Source organism: Puccinia triticina, chromosome 5A, assembly GCF_026914185.1.
Source record: "Puccinia triticina chromosome 5A, complete sequence".
Classification (NCBI taxonomy): Eukaryota; Fungi; Basidiomycota; class Pucciniomycetes; order Pucciniales; family Pucciniaceae; genus Puccinia; species Puccinia triticina.
The window spans coordinates 2,820,673-2,842,917 of NC_070562.1; the positions used below are offsets into that span (position 1 = coordinate 2,820,673).

General features: G+C 48.5%; 2 protein-coding genes across 2 annotated transcripts; both read left to right on the forward strand.

Annotated features, from left to right (window-relative positions):
* Window positions 1-6,436: 6,436 nt before the first annotated feature.
* PtA15_5A349 (uncharacterized protein) lies at window positions 6,437-7,285 on the forward strand (the record flags this gene model as incomplete). The annotated part of the gene is made up of 1 exon (XM_053169100.1): window positions 6,437-7,285. One exon carries the CDS (start codon window positions 6,437-6,439, stop codon window positions 7,283-7,285), a length of 849 nt encoding a protein of 282 aa, XP_053020331.1.
* Window positions 7,286-7,497: 212 nt separating this feature from the next.
* PtA15_5A350 (uncharacterized protein) lies at window positions 7,498-11,676 on the forward strand (the record flags this gene model as incomplete). The annotated part of the gene is made up of 2 exons (XM_053169102.1): window positions 7,498-11,229; window positions 11,365-11,676. 2 exons carry the CDS (start codon window positions 7,498-7,500, stop codon window positions 11,674-11,676), a joined length of 4,044 nt encoding a protein of 1,347 aa, XP_053020332.1.
* Window positions 11,677-22,245: the final 10,569 nt, after the last annotated feature.

The window sequence follows — 22,245 nt, forward strand, 5'->3', positions numbered from 1 at the left end:
TCTCTCCTCCCCAGTTGTCAGCTCCTCAGTTCATTACTCACCAATCACAGTCACCCCAACATTTACAGTTACAGCCTTATATATACTTAACAACCTACATACATAACAACCCTTACATTAACAATAAACAACAAATTATTCAGTGTCATCAACAAGCTCATCTTGAACCAACCAACCCTATCACTTCATTAAAACTTGCCAAGCTTACCTTGGTGGGTCTTGTTATCTGATAGTATAGAAGGGCAGAGTTTGCACCTCCATCATCCCCTTCTCCATTCAGCAAAAGGTTCTCAGGAACACTTTTGAGTCTTACAAGGGAGTCCCCAACGTGATAGGATAACTTTGTTCGATCGACAACGGATAATCGATTTCAACCATATAACCTAAAGAACCATCGTCTACGGATCTCAACTTCGAGCGGCGAGAGGAATCAAATTCATCAACAAAACCATATACTCAACGGCATATTCAGTTATTCTGTTGAACAACTAGTCAAGTTTTAAAACCATCCAACAAAACAATTACAAACCTCTGAAAAAGGAACGAACTTACTACCATTCTGAGCCGAGACTCTTGAAGAAGCAGGCCAACTTATTTTCGAGAAGACGGGACAAGACCCTAAGTAGCTGGATAAGTTAGGACACTGTTAAAAAGACCTTTGGAACTACTCGAGGAGCAGACCGATTTATTTTCGAGAAGACGGGAAAGAGACCCTAAGTAGCTGGATAAATCAGTGGACTGTTCTACAGTACTTCCCAGATTGATAAGTAATTTTTTTTTTTTTTAAGAAAGAACACCCCCAAATTGCCCTGGTAAAGAAACCAGAGACCAGAGATTATTGTTTCTTTTTCAGAGCACAGTAACAGTTAGCAGAGGATCGTCACATCACAAAACTAGGAATCAAGAAGAATCAACATGAGTTTACCATTTAGTACATTGGAATTGGACGGCGGATTTGCTCCCTCCACCCCTTTTAGAAACAGGCCTGCAGACGGTACTACGGGTTTACTGTGGACAAACGATACACCACACAATCCCCCTCCGCCGCCTAGGAAAGATAAAGGAAAAGGACCAGAAAATCAGTTCAGAGAACATATGGACAAAGAATTATCAGACTCCGAAGAGACTCCACAACACCAACATATCCCACCTTGTCATAACACCCCGCGTCAACAGCAGCCATCGGGGTACGGGATCCACAACACAGAAAATGTTCAAGAAAATATGTACCAGCCTCAAAGACAACAACAAACACAAGCCGGAATACCAGTCCAACAGCCTTACCCGGTTTACCCACAGCAGATGTATTGCCAACCTCAGCCATCGATTCCAGCTAGACCAGTTATCATCAAGGACCCAGGACTTTTCTACGATGGGAAACAATTTATGAAGTTTTTATTACGATTCGAGAGGATTGCAAATGCTTTTGGAGCCACGGATCACGATAAAGCTGCCCAGATTTTACGATTTATTCGGACAGAAGAACTGAAGTGCGAACTCGAGGAAATGGACGGATACAATGATTACGATTGGAAGAAACTACAAGCCAATATGGTCAAAACCTGGGGCGAGTTAGACAATACCATCATGTATACCACCGATGACCTCATAAAACTAGCCAAACAACAATCCAAGTCTGGAATTGCAACCCATTGAGAGTACAAGGAATATCTTGGCAAATTCACCACAATCCTTAAGTACCTAGTCAAAAACAAACACGTCAGTAAGAAAGACGAAGCTGGCGGACTGTTCTTAAGCGCCTTCCCAATAGAAAGCCAAAGGAATGTCAAGCAAATTCTAGTCAGTAAGGATCAACTTCCAAAAGCTAAGGATGGCAGTAATAAGGCACCGAAATGGGAAGACTTGATAGCGGCAGCGGAAACCAAAGTTTGTGTGGACGATAGCGTATATACCAATTTCTCAAGTTTTTCTGAGTCAAACCGCACAATGCAGAAGGAATTGGATCAGAAGAAAGGTGACGGCAAACGACGTGAGCAGATGCTAAAAGAAACCCCGAATGAGAAAACGGTGGACCAAAAGTTCCAGGACATGCAACAAGAATTAGCCACGCTCAAAAACCAGCTTCGGGGCAATCAACCCGCAAACTACAATAGACAAGGTCCCTCAGACAAACAGGAATTTTCGCGAGGAACACCTCGGCCAACCACTCCCCAATACGAGAATCAATCTTGTTTCTATTGTTCACGAGATGGTCACTTAACATATTGATGCCCGGAATTGGCAAAGGATGAAGATCAGGGATTAGTAAGCCGTTGCGGTAGAGACTACTTCCTGCCAGATGGACAACAAATACCATTTGTACCTTCAAGACCAATACAAACGGTGGTTGCAGGGGCATCAGCGGACCCACAGATGCAAGAAGCAATCAAAAATCTGGCGGAATCACGACAGCGAGGAAATGGTAACACCCCGGTTATGAAGACCTCAGTACAAACCATCCATTGGAGCCCTCCTACCTTAGGCGTGGAAAACTTCATGAGATCTCATCCTGTCACTAGGTCAGAAGCTCAAAAGGGCCGACGCGAAGTTAGGATCCAGGAACCAGAAAGAGAAGCCATGGATATCGATCATGAAGAAGAAGTGGACAGATCATCGAAAGAAACTCCGAAAAAGGCGCCTGAGAAAGTCTGGAGCCGGGAACGAGTACCGACAATCCTGAAGAGAGACTCACCAGAGGAAGTTCTACTACAGGACTTGGACAACGTCAAGATTCCCACAACGTTTGCACAACTCACTACAATATTGCCTTCATACACAGAACAGATCATAGCAAAATTACAGGGACGTCTGTCAGGCAAGAATACCTCCACCACCTACATCGCAACTGAAGCAGCCAAAGTAGCTGCACCAATGACCACCTTACCAGAGGAAGAAGGACCTTCAGATCCATGCTACTACAGTTGTGCCCTGGGATACGTAACCGCGCAAGTTGGGGGAGAAAAAGTCGACTTTATGGTGGATTCCGGTTCTATGGTCAACGTCATACCCCGATCAGTAGCGGAGGACTTGGAGCTAGAATCTGTGATGGTGAACATACCCATGCAAGGTGTTGGTGGAGCCAGATGCGACATTACCGGCGTAGTCAAGAACTGCCCAATACAGATCGGCCGATTCTCCGGACCCGCTCACCTCTTTATATCACCAAAGGCTCAAGATTGTATTTTAGGGCGACCTTTTCTATTTGATTACGATTGCACTTTAGAATACCACGAAACAGGGGAGACTCTCACGTTTCAAGGAAACAAGGGTTGGCGAATTTCAGTACCATTGGCTCGAACTGGACAAGGACAAGGATGGGATAATCGAAAAGATCTCAGTACCAATAGTGTGAAATCGGCTCCAACATCTGAACCTAGCAATAATGAAGAACACCGAATGTTTAAGAAGAAACAAAATCAGCATTTTTTATAACTACCGGCGTTCAAATAGGGAATAACTTGCTTCAGCTAGTCGAACGGGTTATATCTCGAGCGCCGGGTTTCTTAGACTGGCTCAAATACTTTTTCTTAAAATACCTTGGAAAAACGGCAAAACAAACAAAAATATATCTCTTCAAACTCTTATCAAACAAAAAGAATATCCTCATCATTTTTCTTACTCTATTAAAAATCTTTAGTAACCGGAAGAAGAACTCACCATCTAAATCTGAATTATCTGAAAAATCTATTATCTTTGAATCAATCCCTTCCATCAACACCTCAAGAATAGAACCAACCAGACAAGCCACACAACAAACTATCGGATCCCTACTATCTGATGGCTTAGGATCCCTGTTTCAAAGCAAGTTATGTCAGAGTTGGAGGGACGGAAGCTTGTGGTGCATGACAAAGTATAAACCTGTAGCAAAGAAAATCAGACCAATCAATCAACCAATTCCACAAGCACTGAATCCACCTCTTCAAAGACTACCGCTATCACGAGATCCCTACCAAACGCCTCTTACACCTCATCCACCGGACTTTAAGCCTACCGCTAGGATTACGGAAGAACGCTTGAAGGTAGTAAACTTTGGACCCGACGGATGGCTGTGGGAGGAGGAATTAAAATTATTCAAGCATTTAATCGTGATTCGAGAGAAAGCTGTGGCCTTCACGCCAGAGGAAAGAGGACTCTTGAAACATTCATATGGTTTACCCTATGTCATACCGGTAATTGATCATGTACCATGGCAGAAGAAACCAATTCCAATCCCAGCAGCAATCAAAGACAAATACGTGGAGCAAGTACGGGAACGGGTACGGAATAAACTCTACAAGCAATCAACATCAAGTTACTCTAGTCCGGTTTTTTGCATACTCAAACATGACGGGAAGTTAAGGATAGTCCACGACTTACAAGAAATGAATAAGGTCACCATCAAAGACGCAGGACTACCGCCTGCAACAGAAGAGTTTGTGGAATCCTTTGCCGGGCGAGCCTGTTATGGATTGGGTGATATTATGGGAGGATATGACGAAAGAGAATTGGCCCCGGAATCGCGACCTCTCACCACCTTTGATACTCCACTAGGAAGATTTCAACTCACCAGACTTCCGCAGGGCGCAACCAATTCAGTAGCAGTGTATCAAGCACAAATGATGTGGATTCTCCAGGATGAAATACCCAACCACGTAGGCGTATTTATTGATGATGGTGGTATCAAAGGGCCAAGTTCCACATACAATGATGAAGTTCTAGAAGAGAATCCAGGAATCCAACGTTTTATCTGGGAATACGCTCAAACACTGGAAAGAATATTGTTCCGAATTGAAGAAGCGGGACTCACTATCTCAGGAAAAAAGTTTGCATGCTGTGTACCTGCCTTGGATATTGTGGGTCATGTGGTCTGCAAAGAAGGACGAAGGGTTTTGGATCAGAAGAAGAATAAGATAACGACATGGCCAACTCCCAATAACGTCACGGAGCTCCGAGGCTTCATGGGAATCGTAACTTACGTCAGGATTTTCGTCAAGAATCTGTCCAAAATAGCTGCTCCACTCCGAAGGCTGACACGAAAGGACGTAGAATGGCTCTGGGACGAAAGCTGTGACGATGCCTTCAATCAGCTGAAAGAGATAATTGGAGAAGATATCACCCTGAAGAACCTTGATTATTCGAAAGACGCAGGGCTTATTGTTTTAGCAGTGGACTCCAGTTTCATTGCGGCCGGTGCAGTACTTTCACAACAGGAGCTTGAGACCGGATTAAATCGACCAGTATTATACGAATCGATTGTGTTTTCGCCGGTTGAGTCAAAATATTCACAGCCTAAACTAGAACTCTGTGGGGTGGCACGAATCCTGAAGAAATTACAAACGCTCTTATGGGGTCAACATTTCAAACTCCAAGTGGACGCACAGTCTTTAATTCAGATGATCAACTCGCCTTCACTTCCCAATGCCCCCATGACAAGATGGGTAGCATTCATCCAACTTTTTTCGTTCAAAATGGTGCATAAGCCAGGGAAAACGTTCACAATGCCAGACGCCTTGTCCAGACGCCCAATAAGCGATGAAGAGGAAGAATTCTACAATGATACGGAAGACTTTGACGAGGAAGAACCCCTAATCAAAGCCTGCTCACGGTATAACATAATTTCAGCCTCAATGGAACTATTGGAGTGGGAGGCTTCTGGTTTCTGGACAGACCTCAAATATTATCTACAAACACTGCAGAGACCCTGTTCTATGGATCTGGAGGATTTTCAGAAACTTAAACAAAAATCGGGTAACTATTTTATCCAGAATGGACGACTCATGAGAAGACATTCACCCATGCCACAACTAGTGATCTCCAAGATATCCTACCAGAGCAAGTTATTACAAATGGTTCACGAAGATCTAGGTCACCAGGGACTTGAGGAAACATACCAGCAATTAGTCTGCCGATTTTGGTGGCCAAGTTTGAAGAAAAAAGTCAAATTATGGGTTCATAGCTGCGAACCTTGTCAAAAGAGGGACCCATGTTATGAGCCGCGCTTGCGCGCCGTAGCGCTCCCCAGAGGCATGTCACTCCATTGTACATACATGTCACGCTCTCCAAACCATAAGGGAGAGCCGGGGAAAGATCATCTAACTTTCCCCATCTAGCAATCTACTATTTAGCTAGACAACCTGAACAGAAGCCTCCCTCCCCCGACAGACTGAACCTAACATATTGCTAGATCCAAAACACGGGGAACAAGGCCGAAACCAGAAAGAAACCGAACTCAAACAGGAAACCGACCGAGCAAACCCAGAACAAGACAATCAATATCCGTCCGAATTGAACACAGACCCCGACCTAACAACACCAGATGGCCGACGACGCTGCAGCTCTACGTGCTAGAGTGGACGAACTCTTGGCCGCCGTTCAGGAAGAGAGGGGACACTGCCAACAAGCCGAAGCGGACCTAGCATCAGCCCGAGCAGGTATGGTCGCACCCGCCGTAGTCCCTATGGTACCCGATCAGATACCGGCGGACGCCCCTGCAAAAGGACCCAAAATCGGCCTCCCGGACAAGTACGATGGCACCAGAGGAGCCAAGGCAGAGGTTTACGTCACTCAAATCGGGCTTTATGTCCTCTCGAACCCCAGGATGTTCCCCGACGACCGGAGCAAAGTAATCTTTTCGATCTCATACTTAACCGGTCAAGCAAGCGAGTGGGCCCAACCCTACACGGCGAAACTGTTTGCAGGACAGCCGGTCACCTATCTCGAGTTCTCGACAGCCTTCCAAATGATGTACTACGACACCGAGTGCAAATCTAGGGCTGAGAAAGCTATCCGACAACTGAAGCAGACGAAATCGGTGGCACATTACACCTTCCAATTCAACCAGCACGCCGCTAACACGGGCTGGGAGGTATCAACCCTCATGAGTCAGTACCATCAAGGCCTCAAGAAGGACATCCGTTTAGCATTGGTCCTCGCAAGGGTGCATTTCACGGCGCTCACGGACCTCTGTAACCTGGCGTTGAAAATCGACAACGAAATCAATGGCGCCAATCCATGCGCTCCGGATGCCACCTCGACAGGCGACCCCAATACAATGGATCTATCGGCGATGCGTGGGACTCTATCGAACACAGAAAAGGCCGACATGATGAAGGCTGGACTCTGTTTCTATTGCGGCGAGAAGGGCCACATAGCCAGGGGATGCCCAAAGAAGGGGAAAGGGAAGGGCAAATCGGCGGCGCGAATTGCGGAGTTGGAAGAAGAGGTCCGCCGACTGAACACAAGCATTGGGACGAGTGGAGGCGCAGGAAGGGCGGAGGAGTCAAAAAACGACGCTGCTCGGGAGTGAAGGTTGTGCCTCCCCCGAGCAGTAGGGATATTGTAATCGCTAAAGTAGGATCTTGTAAAATTGTCAACACCAATGCAATCGATCCGCGGCTGTTCGCTAGCCTTTCCTTCTTTACTTTACAGAACCCCCGAGCCACAACCCCCCTTTCTGCCACATTCCTGATTGACTCAGGAGCCACTCACGACGTACTGAGTGAACAATTTGCCACCAGAATGGACCTGAGACTGGTCCATTCACCAGTTGAGAGAACCATTTCCGGCTTCGATGGATCCAAGAGCCGGTCCTCTAAAGAGACCCAACTCCTACTTGACTCAGACTCGGACCCTACAACCTTTATCATTACGCGGCTTAAGGACGCGTACGACGGGATCCTGGGAATGCCCTGGATCAGGAAGCATGGGCACCGGATCGATTGGCGTGGACGCCAACTAACACCAAGCCAGACAAGGATCACCGCTGTTGAGACAGTGTCGCCACCTCCGCCAAAAACCTCGCAGGACGGGGAGGAGCCCGACGCGAGGCAAGCGAGGAGAAGTGACGAGGGGGTGCCCGCCTCGTGCGGGATAACGCCCCCGCGATGTGAGTCCATTGACAAATTTCACCCTGTGACCCAGTTAGGAGCAACTGGCAAGCGGATTCAATTACTAGGACAATATACCGAGCCTACACCGATACACCAGACCGACAGGACCTGTGAGGACGGCGACAGACCGGAAGCGGGACACATCCGGACCACACCACTGGACACCATCGCGGCCGCTGTGGCGGCTTCGTCTATGCCGACAAGAGCCTCCAGCGACGGGGAGGAGCCCGTAGGGAGGTACGTGAGGCAAAGTGACGAGGGGGTGCCCGCTATAAGCGGGATAACGCCCCCGCGATGTGAGTCCACCAACCATTCTTCACCAGATTTATTGAGGGCAACTGGCAAGCGGGCATGCCCCTTAGGACATCCTCCACAGGGACCCCGGGTATCATACGTCGAGACGGCAGGACAGGGGACCATCGCAGCCATTCCAATGGCTTCGTCTATACCAAAAGGAACCTCCAGCGACGGGGAGGAGCCCGTAGGGAGGCCAGCGAGGTTAAATGACGAGGGGGTGCGCAACTTGTGTGCGATAACACCCCCGCGATGTGAGTCCAACACCTCTTCCACTCACCAAATGTCCATAAGAACAACTGGCAAGCGGGCACACCCTGTAGGACTTCATAAGTCGGCGACTATGGACGTGGCTAAGGTTGCTTGGAGCACCTCGGCTCAATTAGCGGCGCAGGCGAAACAGGACGTGCCTCCCAAGTCAGTCGAGGAGCTGGTCCCACGCAGGTATCACCGCCACCTCGGAATGTTCAAAAAAACCGAAGCACAACGACTACCACCCCGACGCAAGTATGATTTCCGGGTTGATTTGATACCTGGAGCGGTCCCCCACGCAAGCAGGATAATTCCACTATCCCCTGCGGAGAATGAGGCGCTGGACACGTTGATTAGAGAGGGACTAGAGCATGGAACCATCCTTAGGACTACATCCCCGTGGGCAGCCCCGGTCCTGTTTACAGGAAAAAAAGACGGCAATTTGCGGCCTTGTTTCGACTACCGAAGGCTGAACGCGGTTACGGTAAAGAACAAATACCCACTACCGCTCACAATGGATTTAGTGGACAGTCTGTTGGACGCAGATACGTTCACCAAGCTAGACCTGCGCAACGCATACGGCAATCTCAGGGTGGCAGAGGGCGACGAGGAGAAGTTGGCGTTTGTGTGCCGGGCGGGGCAGTTTGCACCTCTCACTATGCCTTTCGGCCCGACGGGAGCACCCGGGTTCTTCCAATTTTTCATTCAAGACATATTGTTGGGAAGGATCGGCAAGGATACAGCGGCATATCTCGATGATATTATGATTTATACACAGCGCGGCACGGACCACGAAGGAGCGGTCGAAGAAATCCTAGAGATACTCAGCAAGCATCAACTATGGCTTAAGCCGGAGAAATGTGAATTCTCCAGAGCCGAAGTCGAGTACCTTGGTCTACTTATCTCGTGTAACCGGGTGAGGATGGACCCGGCAAAAGTTAAAGCGGTTTCGGATTGGCCGGCGCCCACCAACGTGACTGAACTCCAAAGGTTCATTGGGTTCGCTAACTTCTACAGACGGTTCATTAGTCACTTCTCGCGGACAACAAGGCCACTACACGACCTCACTAAATCGGGAATCAGATTCGTGTGGGATAAACAATGCGACGAAGCGTTTGAGAGCCTCAAGACGCTATTCACATTGGCACCAATCCTGAAGATAGCAGACCCGTATAAACCATTCCTCCTGGAGTGCGATTGCTCGGATTTTGCACTAGGCGCAGTTCTCTCACAAGTGTGCACGAAAGACAACGATTTACATCCGGTAGCGTATCTATCAAGATCCCTTATCCAAGCAGAACGTAATTACGAAATTTTCGACAAAGAACTCCTCGCGATTGTAGCGGCATTCAAAGAATGGCGCCACTACCTGGAGGGGAACCCCAACCGGCTGAAGGCCATAGTGTACACCGACCATAGGAATTTAGAAAGTTTCATGACTAGCAAAAGCCTCACCAGACAACAGGCAAGATGGGCCAAAACACTGGGAAATTTTGATTTTGAGATCATTTTTCGGCCGGGCCGGCAGGCGACCAAACCAGACGCGCTGTCAAGACGCCCGGACCTAGCGCCGAAGAAGGAGGAGAAACTGACATTCGGCCAACTGTTGAAGCCATTGAACATTACCCCCGAGACCTTCGCGGCCATCGCTGAAATTGATGAATTCTTCGTCGACGAGTCCGTGGACCTAGCGGACGCCGACCACTGGTTTGAAGTGGACATCCTAGGAGTGGAGCAAACCGACGACAAGGAGGTGGGGGAGGACCGAGCGGACCTCATCCCAACGGACGCCGACTTGATAAGTTTGATCCGCGCCGCTACTCTCACAGACCCCAGGCTAACGCATTTAATAAGCAAGTGTCAGGATGCGTCGACCAGACAACGCGACTACTCCTATAAGGACGGCGTACTGTACAACCAGGGGCGGATTGAGGTCCCAAAGGACAAATCCCTTAAGACAGCAATACTAAGGACCCGACACGATTGTCGACCAGCCGGCCACCCGGGGCGAGCAAAGACACTAGCGCTGGTGCGGCGATGTTTTAATTGGCCGGGGCAAAAGAAGTTCGTGAACCGGTATGTCGACGGGTGTGGATCGTGCCAACGCGTCAAAGGGTCGACACAAAAGCCCTTTGGAACGCTAGAACCCTTGCCAATACCGGCGGGCCCGTGGACCGACATCTCGTACGACATGATCACGGATCTCCCGGAGTCGAATAACAGTGACAGCATCCTTACAGTAGTAGACCGACTCACAAAGATGGCGCATTTCATACCTTGTAATAAGACTATGACCGCGGAACATTTGGCCGACCTATTACTCCGTCAAGTGTGGAAGCTTCACGGAACTCCTAAAACAATTGTGTCCGACAGAGGGAGCGTCTTCATTTCACAGACGACAAAGGAGCTCAGCAAACGATTAGGCATCAGATTATGCCCTTCTACCGCGTATCACCCGCGAACGGACGGTCAATCCGAGATTGTGAACAAGGCCATCGAACAATATCTCCGGCATTTCGTCGGATACCATCAAGACGACTGGGAGGGACTGCTGGCGGTGGCGGAGTTCTCACACAACAACCAAGAACACGTGTCCATTGGAATGTCGCCGTTTCGGGCGAACTATGGATTTGATCTGACATACGGAGGGATTCAGTCTTCCAAACAGTGTCTGCCATTGGTCGAAAAACGATTACAGGTGCTAGCAACAGTACAAGAAGAATTGAAAGCGACTCTTGAGGCGGCACAGGCATCAATGAAACTCCAGTTCAACCGCAAGGTGGCGCCTACCCCAAAGTGGCAAGTAGGGGATGCGGTATGGCTGAATAGCAAACACATATCCACTACCAGACCCTGTCCCAAACTATCCCATAGATGGCTGGGACCCTTTCCCATCTCAGAACAGATATCCCCATCAGCATACAAGCTAACATTGCCTCTTTCAATGAAGGGAGTCCACCCCACATTTCATGTTTCAGTTCTACAAAAACACACGGCGGACACGATCGAAGGACGCGAGGTGGAGGAACCCCAACCAGTGATGGTAGAAGGAGCGGAAGAGTGGGAGGTGGCGGAGATCCTGGACTACAGGAGACAACGACAAAGGAAAGAGTACCTGGTGGCGTGGAAAGGATACGGGCCAGAAGGAAACTCGTGGGAACCGGAATCAAATCTTCGAAATTGCCAACAACTAGTCACGGAATTCGACAAAAATTTCCCGGAAGCAGCAGTGCGGCACAGGAGGAGGAGGAGATTCAAGTGAAGGGTTAGGCTTTTTCCCTACGGGGTTTTTTACTGCCACCCAGGGAGAGGACGCAGAGCCGGGGGCTTGGGCGTTAAGGGCGGGGTAGTGTTATGAGCCGCGCTTGCGCGCCGTAGCACTCCCCAGAGGCATGTCACTCCATTGTACATACATGTCACGCTCTCCAAACCATAAGGGAGAGCCGGGGAAAGATCATCTAACTTTCCCCATCTAGCAATCTACTATTTAGCTAGACAACCTGAACAGAAGCCTCCCTCCCCCGACAGACTGAACCTAACAACCCATTAGTTCCACAAGAAATACGGCACCCCACAGGAGAGAGCAGCTTATTCGGACGAGTAGCTTTGGACGTCTGTCATATCAAAGCTGGACGGTACAAGTACTTGCTGGTAGCACGGGATGATTTGTCTGGATGGGTTGAAGCAGCTCCTCTGGTGAAACTGACAGCCGCAACTATTGGAAAATTTCTCCTTGAAGAATGGGTCTATCAATATGGCGTAATCAAAGCGGTGACGGCAGACAATGGACCGGAATTCAAGAATGAATTCATCAAAGCAGTCAAAAAGATTGGAGCAGTATTTAGGCCTCCTACACCTTATTATCCTGAAGCCAATGGTATGATTGAAAGAGGACACCGACCCATTAAAGACACCCTAATCAAGATGTGTGGCGAATCTGGTGGGAAATGGAGGGAATATCTGCCTTTAGTACTCTTTGCTGACAGAATTTCGACAAAACGCACAACGGGATATTCACCTTACGAGCTGGTGTTCGGCCAGAAAGCGGTTCTCCCGGTTGACTTGGAAATGGACACTTATCTGGGTATTGATTGGACTGAAGTCAGCACCACGGAACAACTCTTGGAGGCAAGGACTATGCAACTGGAACGTCAAGAAGAAATTCTAGGAATAGCTCACGAAAAGTTGATGAAGGTCAGAAATTCATCTGTTCAATACTGGGATCGACGAATGGCAGCAAGACTTCGGAAGCCGTTAGATCCAGGAGAACTAGTTTTGGTCTACAACAAAAGCCTGGAGGATCAGTGGGGAAAATTGTTTGCTAATCGATGGAACGGACCTTTTTGGATCAAGCAACAACTACCCAAGGGTTCCTATATCTTGGAAGAATTGGATGGGACTGAACTCAAGAGGGCTTATGCAGCTTCACATATCAAACGGTTTTACCCTTGAGGACGTGAACTAGCAGACATTCAGGAGGATGAGGATCCATCTCAGCCGGAGTCTGCAGACGACGAAATGGAGGAAGTATCTGGCAACAGTTCGGATGGTGGATCATCAGATGGCTCTGACTGAGCTGGATTACACCTACCAGGGTTGTTGTTTAAGTTGGGGAAGGAAAGAAGGCCTGCTCCTGACAAAGTCACTCTTTAAATGATTTCAATTGTCAGTTCAGTGGATATCAGGACCAGCTTTTCAAACCACAGAAAAAAAAAAAAAAAAAACTCAACATAAAGTCATTAATAAAAAAAAAAAAAAAAAAAAAAACCTCACACAGTTTCTATACTGTTCCTTCTTCTCCATTTCTCTTATCTTTTTTCTCTCTCTTTCTCTCTCAGTGGTATGCTTACAGGGAAGGTTGGGGACAACCTGTTTAAGTTGGGGGAGGGGGGTCTGGGATGGATTAATTTCAAGAATGAAAAGAACAAAAGACAAAAATAAAATAAAAAAATAACTAATCATCTTAAATTTTAGGGTTCTGGGGGTTTTACAATTTTTTTGAGTTTTTTTTAGGATTATCTATCGATTTTTTTTGAGAAAAACACGTTTTACCCCGGGTACTCTGGACAAAAGATCAGTAACAACAAAAAAAAGAAAACTAGGAAAGAAACAAACCAGAGGATCAGTATTGTGGGTGTAAGCAGGTGTAAAAAGAGGAGGAAACTCACAAAGGAACTAGTCATTGTAGCCAGCTTGACGCATGGTAGATCGAAATTCTTTGAACAGATACGACCTGGAAAATGTGAACTCGCTGGATTCGACCGTTGACGACCTCGTTGGGAATCTGCTGGCAGTAGGGTACAAAGGCTCAAGCAAAAGTGTGATAGAGCCTAGTATAGGCCTTGGAGTCGATTGCGAAACAAGCACGATGCTTGATAGCTAAGGGACAATGGGGCTCCAGGAGAGCTTGGACTTGGAGGTCGCTTAAGAAGGAGAAATCCTCGATCGGGGGTTGACCAATGATGGAGGGGGTGGAAGCACGAGAAACGCTACTCATGCTGACGTCGTCCGCCAGATCAGTCTTGGTGACGCCGTCGGCATCAGCCTCACCATTTGCATCACCATCGGCATCATCTTCAGGATCAACGGCATCAACCTCGATGGGTTGATGACCGTTGGGCTCGTTACCAGTAGGCGCGGGCTGGTTAAGCCAGTCGGGTAAGGTGGTCCACGTATCATCCCACTCAGGGGGTGGAGGGACCTGTTCAGGAAGCGCAGAAAGTAATGAGCGGCCGGGTAAGAAATAGGTGATAGAGTAAGGAGAAGGACGTACACCACCCGACCACTCAATAAGGAGGTCCATCCCATCATCGGCGCGATCGGTCTCGGCAGTAGCTTCCCCGGAGTGGGATGAGCCTGACGCACCCGAACCCTGGGAACAATCCCCGTACTCGGCTGAGGAATGAGACCCGTACTCGGACGAATCTGCGACCGAGTTTCAACAGCTGGTAGCCGGCGAAGTGAGGTTGCTAGGGCGAGGAGCAGCTGGTACCAGCCACTCGTCGCCTATGACAACTCGGTTGGATACTAAGAACTGTGTGGCGAAGATCGGGAGTCAGGAACTCGTATGGGAAAAAGGGAAGAGAAAGATTGACTCACTGGATTGTCGGCTTCGTCGGAAGCGGGTCGATAAACGGGCAAGTTGGGATGCGATCTCTCACCCGGGAGGCGCGGTTGGTATACTGGAGACGCTTGGCCAGGACTGGCTGCATCCGCACCCTGAAAGCGGGGGTGGAGGCCCACCAACCCGGGGGGAACCCGCAACAGGGAGGGCGACGGGGTCCGGAGTTTGGTCGGGGAATCCGGACGATCACTGGACGCAATAATCTGTAGTAACTGAAGAATGGAGTCAGTTTCGGACCGGATAGTTTACAGCGGTCCGGATATACAACTCACCGAAGCCACTTGGGCCATCGCCGATCCGGCAACGACAAAAGGCCGATGATCCGGAGAAGCCGGGCCATCAGCTGAGCGATTGACTCGGGTTCAAGGTTGGTTGGGGCGGTTGAACGCTTCCAAACGCTGGCGGGACCATTGGAACTAAGAAGGAAAAATCACCCCGCCTCTGTACATAGGCCTGTCCATGATAAGGATAAGGTTGTGTACAGAGGAACCCGGCTAGGAACAAAACGACCAACGGGGGGTCAGCGATGCCGAAGACAAACTACTAAGTATAACAAACAGAACAAAACACACTCGAGCTGAAGCGCTAGCAGAAGCCCCGCGAGCTCGTAACGGGTAAGGGGACGGGGAAAAGTAGGTACGATAGTGGGGTCTGTTGGACATGATAGTAGACGGGAAGGATAAGTCTAGAACTCAGTACTGGGGAGGAGTGGGGTGGATGATGAGGTTGGAGGAGGGGGGGAACCTTTTTTATCCTCACCTTGGATCCTGTGAGGACTCATAGGGACTTAAAGGCCCGTAGTCCTTTTGCCCCATACGCGGGCTCTGAACGGAGGCCACGAACCGTTTGTAACTAAAAGTGGCATCGTCCGACTCGACCGAATAGGAACCCCAGATAGAGTCAAGCCTGACGGCGTGCGGGGCCATCTCCCTCTCCGGAACCATACATACATGAACCCACGGCCCGGTCTTGAGAAGCAGGTTGCTGGAGGAAACGGGGAAAAAGCGGCCGATTAGTCTTACCGTCTTAGGGCCGGCCGCTATGAGATCGCCGGCTGAAAACCAACCTTGCCGGCGAAGGCAGCCCAATCAGAATCCCCAAAGACCTGTCAGATTCGGTGGTACGAGTGGTGCGGGTAATAAATCTGACAGCTGCATCAGCCAACGTAGCGGCCACTCAGCTGTCAAGGAAGAACACAAACGCACTCACTTCAATAATGAACCCTGCTCACCAGCAGGGTTCAGTATAGCTGTAGGTTTGGATGGGGCGAGACCTTGACGGCACCGGCGGTGGACCATTGGCGGCGGTGACGTATCGGAGGGAATCGGAAGGCCGGCAAAGCTGAGTATGGGTCTTGAACCCCAAACCCATATGCCCTTGAGCTCCTGAATAAGCCATACCCCCAAAGGGGGTACGACCGACACACATACACACTCGAGACCCGAATGCGGGGCTGGGATAGCTGCTGGGCGGGTACAACCAACACTAAGTACCCAGGCCCAAAGCCCGATCAGTCAACCACCAAAGGCGGGTACGAGTCCCCGATCACTACTCGACACCCGAGGCCCGCGGCCTTGACAGCGCGTACCCTAAAGCGCTGGAGAAGCAGCCGCGGCCGCCACCATAGCACAAGCAGCACCATTGCGCAGCTGCGCAACTGCGGACTGCGCGCGGCACTTCAACTCCCAGACACCTCAAAAATTTCTCTTCAATAAAAGTCAGAAAAACGACAAAAGTTGAATTTTTGACCAAAATTCACCCCACCCAGCCTCTCTGACACAGTACCCAGAAGACGTCCAACGGCCAAATGCCCAAGGATTCTTCATGTCACCCAGTCAAAACTCAAGCCTCAAGCTCCCAAAATTTGAGATACGGCACTTTTCCAGTGGAATTGTCTGGGGACAGACTATAAGTTGGGGGAGGATGTGGTAGACGGAAAAGTGAAAAATCAAAAGTTTTTTCTCATACAGATATTTACTCACAATACAAGATAACATCAAACAGACCTCATAAATGGATTCTACGGCCAATTTTACCCCTAGTCACCACTGGAAGCATCACCTGAACCCCGCTGGATTGGAACCTACACTTCTTTGGACACTGGACACCCATCACACGTTCAACATACCCAGTCACCAGCCTGTCACCAGCCTCAAGTCAAGGATCACAGTATTATGCTTATACACATCACCGGATACAAACATACATCTCCCCATCAGACTACAGTCATTACATATTATCAAGTACTCTTCTATTTCCATATTATGATGTCATCACACACTGACTCTGCAGCCTCAGAATTCATTTATGCACCCCCTGCATCCACCTGTCAACTCATGCAGTCTACTGTCACTTTACGCAGCCTTCATGCGGCCCTACTGCATTCTTATGACATCATTTATGTACCCCTGACACAGTATGACATCATTTGTATCTACTCCCACCAGCTAAAATCCCTCACACTGTTGTCTAGATTAGTTGAAACCCTAACCCACAAGCCCTCTGGGGCTCCACTTTTTTCTATACAAGGAGCTCTCTCCTCCTCAGTTCATTACTCACCAATCACAGTCACCCCAACATTTACAGTTACAGCCTTATATATACTTAACAACCTACATACATAACAACCCTTACATTAACAATAAACAACAAATTATTCAGTGTCATCAACAAGCTCATCTTGAACCAACCAACCCTATCACTTCATTAAAACTTGCCAAGCTTACCTTGGTGGGTCTTGTTATCTGATAGTATAGAAGGGCAGAGTTTGCACCTCCATCATCCCCTTCTCCATTCAGCAAAAGGTTCTCAGGAACACTTTTGAGTCTTACAACGCTGGGGGTACTTCCTCGCAAGCAGGTTTGTGGATCCAACAAGGAGCTTTTGATCTGTGGAACCGATGAGGATCAGCTTGGTAAGTGCTTGGTAAGCTCGTCGGTTCCACAGAACATCATTTTCCCCATGGAACCAACGGGTTTGTCACTTTTCCCCATTGGTTCCACAAAGCACACTCCTGTAACTTGTGGAGACCATGTTGGCTTGTTGCTCATGTCAGTTCCACCACCACAACCTTTTTTTTCACTTCCAACCAGGAATAGCTCAGGCTGGTCCTGAAGTGTTAAAACTTTGAGAAAATAAGTAATTGAAAGGAAGAAAAAAAAAAACGGGTTTACTTCGCGCACGGAGGGAAACTCGTTGCGCACAGGAATTTCCGTTGACTCGACGTCACGTGACGTCGGGCCCCCCTCCGTGCGCGCCACCAGCTCCCCTCAAAAAACTATCCGCACACGGGGGTGCCGTGCGGTGACACTGGAGGTGGCCGGGGTGAAGCACTCCGGCCATCCGGAGGAAACAATGCCCTCGATGACCGGCACAGACCGGTCATTGAGAGGGTATATCACATCTCTCTCAATGACCGGCATTCCGGTCATCGAGAGGACACATCCACCGGTACAAACCGGTCATCGGGAGGCTACAATCCTCTCAATGACCGGAATAGACCGGTCATCGGGAGGCTACATCCTTCTTGATGACCGGAATAGACCGGTCACCGAGAGGCTACATCCCTCTCGATGACCGGAATAGACCGTGTTGAGTTGTCTGTTAGTCTGCTACCATGATGTATCACCACAGTATGGAGGGCTGTTGGATCGACCCATGAGCACTACCAACCAACCACCCAGCTGGCAGCCACGAGCGTCTGTAGCCTAGTTGGTAAAGGCAGCACTCTAGTATGTGTCTCAGCATAGCTGAGGTCGTGAGTTCGACTCTCACCAGACACATCTTCATTTTACAGTCTCTACAGACGGGTCATTGAGAGGCTACATCCCTCTCGATGACCGGAATAGACCGGTCATCAGGAGGTTACATCCCTCCCGATGGATGACCGGAGTAGACCGGTCATCGAGGGGACACATCCCTTTTGATGACCGGAGTAGACCGGTCTAGTGAGAGGTCACATCCCTCTCGATGACCGGTCTATGCCAGTCATCGAGAGGGATGTGTTCTCTCGATGACCGGAATGCCGGTCATTGAGAGAGATGTGTTCTCTCGATGACCGGAATGCCGGTCATTGAGAAAGATGTGTTCTCTCGATGACCGGAATGCCGGTCATTGAGAGAGATGTATCCTCTCGCTGACCGGTCTACTCCGGTCATTGGGAGGGATGTAACCTCCTGATGACCGGTCTATTCCGGTCATCTAGAGGGATGTAGCCTCCCGATGACCGGTCTATGCCGGTCATCGAGAGGGATGTAGCCTCCCGATGACCGGTCTATTCCGGTCATCGAGAGGGATGTAGCCTCCCAATGACCGGTCTGTACCGGTCATCGAGAGAGATGTGATCTACCCTCTCGATGAACGGTCTATTCCGATCATCGAGAGGATTGTAGCCTCCCGATGACCGGTCTATTCCGGTCATCGAGAGGGATGTAGCCTCTCGATGACTGGTCTGTACCGGTCATCGAGAGGATTGTAGCCTCCCGATGACCGGTCTATTCCGGTCATGGAGAGGGATGTAGTCTCTCGATGACCGGTCTGTGCCGGTCATCGAGGGTTTTGTTTCCTCCAGATGGCCGGAGTGTCTCAACCCGGCCACCTGTCACCGCACGGCACCCCCGTGTGCGGATAGTTTTTTGATGGGAGCTGGTGGCGCGCACGGAGGGGGGTCCGACGTCACGTGACGTCGAGTCAACGGAAATTCCCGTGCGCAACGAGTTTCCCTCCGTGCGCGAAGTAAACCCAAAATAAAAACACAACAGATGTTGAAATTAAAAGCACAAACAATCCAAATTTTTTTGTTATGCGGCTGGAGAGGCTTTTGACCGCTTTTACTGGCTTTTTGCTGAAATAGCTTGGATAGCGCACTGCGTTGCTAAATTTTGGGCGGCTGCAGTTGCTTTTTGTTGCGCTTTAAGTGGCTTTTCACTGAGGGAAGCACTGATAATGCACTGTGCTGCAAAACCATTGGCCACCAAGTCCCTCTTTGCTGAGAATGGCATCCAGAACACAGAGCAACACTGCGGCTTTGTGCCCTGAAGAGAGGGGATTGGCGGGAATTTCCACTTTGTAGCACTCAGTGCACCACTTTTTCCGCTTTTTCCACTATTTTAGCTCTCAGCGTGTTTAGCAACCAAAGATTGTATTTTAGCAGGTTTAACACTTTTTAAAGCTCAGCAAGCCTATTTTCCACTATTTCAGCAGTCAGCGTAGCAAAAGACAGCTATGGGCTGCTAAAAATCTAAGGGTTCATTGGCCACTACTCAAAAAATCTACAACTCAGAGGCATGGCACAAGCTTGACTGCCTCTTTTGGTGAGCAGCAGTGTGGGCTGCTGGCAAGATCCCAGCACTGACAGGTTTATAAAAGAACTGCCTGGGCTGTTGGAGTACAAGTCTCATGATTTTCATCCATCTACAAATCTCTCCAAATCCCTTTCATTGTCAAACACTTGCATTTTATATTTATACCCCAGAATCAACTCCATCTAAAACATGTTCCTTCATTTTTTTCCAAAATGGCATATTTTACCATCCAATTTGGATATTGCCCTGTACAATTTGTTGTGGCACCCAATCTACCCACTAGCCTGGTTCACTTTGGGGCATTTTATGCCCCTGACTAAAATTGGTGTTGCTGATCAATAAAAAAGTAAGCTTAAAAAGCTTCAAAATGGCCGTGTGAGTCCGACTTTCAGCAAGAGTCCACATTAAACATGCATGATTCTAATTAAAATCTTGCTGGTCGAAGCCCAACATGAACTGGGCTACTTCTGATGACTTGGCGAGGCAGCTGAATTTTATTGAGAAATTTGTACACTTGAATTGTAAGTGCATTTCCCCTCCAATCTTCCCCTCAAGCATCTTATCTTACCTCTTCCCATCTCATCCACACAGTCTGCTAAGACCATCTGGTGGATTCAACTCCCCTTCACTGTGAAAAAAACTCAAGAAACTGCTGTCAGTTGACATGCAACATTACAAGGGCGCCTTTGTAAAATTGCATGTCAACTGGCAGCAGTTTCTTGAGTTTTTTTTTTCACAGTGCTTGCTGAAGATTTAATTGCTTCTTTTGCAAGATTCTTATAGGCTTTTGAAACTCAAAGGATGTTTTTTCTACCTTTCTTCTGTTGCCCCTGGGTTTTTAACATTAACATTTTTTCCCCTTTTCATATGTGCCAGACCCGGGAAACTTTGCCATGTTCAGGCAAGATGCCTATTCTCCCTGGGTAGAAGTCCAGCAGCAGCTCGCCACAAAAAACCTACTGTTATAGGAGTGTGCTTTGGCACACTCCTAATAACAGAGTGTGCTTTGGAGGGAGTCTGATAAGTTAGGGGGAGAGTAGGTATGTTAAGGGCAGCAGGGGGTCTTGATGGATAAATGAAATATGTTACAGTGGATTGGAATAGGCACGCTACACTAGGCTACAGGTCCATGTAGCGTTAGTGTAGTGGTGCTAACCAAGGCCCTGTTTTCTTGTAGTGTTAGTGGGATTCTACACCACTAACACCAAGCTGTAGCATAACTTTTTTCCTGCACTATCACTTTTTTTAGTGTTAGCGCAGAAAAAAATCCGCTAAGCTAACGGTTAGCGTAGTAGGATAGGCACTAACAGATTTTTGCTCCTCCGGTAGCATAGCGGAATAAATCCCCACTGTGCTAAGGCAGGAGAAACTGACAAGAAACAAAATTCTAGTTTTTTCCTGTATTTGCGTGACTGCAGGAAAAAACTGGGGTGTTATTCCTGCCCAGTTTCATCCCTGGAGTTGTGCAGGGAGAACATTGGGCTGTTTCTGCCCAGTTTTTTCATCAGGCAGCGCTAGCACACACAAAAGCTACACTAAAATTTAGTGTAGCCTTTTTCTAAGCTAACACCTCTACACTAATGCTATCCAGAAAAAATTTCAGTGTTAGCGGCTGTAAAAAAACAACTGCTAACACTACGCTGGTGCTTTTTTCTATCTTAGTAGTGTCAGTAGGCAAATCCAGCCGCTAAAACTAGTGCTGCTGTAGTGTACCTTGAAAAAGCTAAGACTACGCTACGCTAGTGCTAATTTTAGCGTAGCTGGACCACCGTTGCTTGCAGGCACCGCCGCACACTGCCACATGTATGCACTGTATGTAATTGATGATGTAGCTGTATGTAGTGTGTTGATTAGTAACTTTGTATTTAACCTGAGGGTTGTAAATGTGGATTGTCTACAACCTGATTTGTGTTCCTGGAATTGCCCCACGTCCGGCAGACACTTTAAATGGAAAAGCGTCCAACATTTGCCAGTGAGAATCCTGCCGATGGCAGGTGCACTGAGCATCACATGGACGCTTTTTGAAAGCATTCATGTGATGCTCAGCTCTCATAATCATTGGGTGGACATCCCAAAGAACCGTCCATTGGATACTCTCAATTGAAAGTGTCCAATGGACATCTCGGGTGTTTGAACAATGTAGCACCCCTCAGACACTCTGGCTGGAGTTTCCAATAGACACCAAAGCAGCACTGTCCATTGGACACTCTCATTCAGGAGTTTCCAGTGGACACCAAAGACACAATATCCATTGGACACACTTGTTTGAGAGTGTCTGATGGACACCAAAGAGACAATCACTTCACAGTGAATTTCCACCAGACACTCTCAAACAAGAGTGTCCAATGGACACAAGGAACATCATCCATTGGACACTCTTGCTTCATGAACAGTATGTAACTTC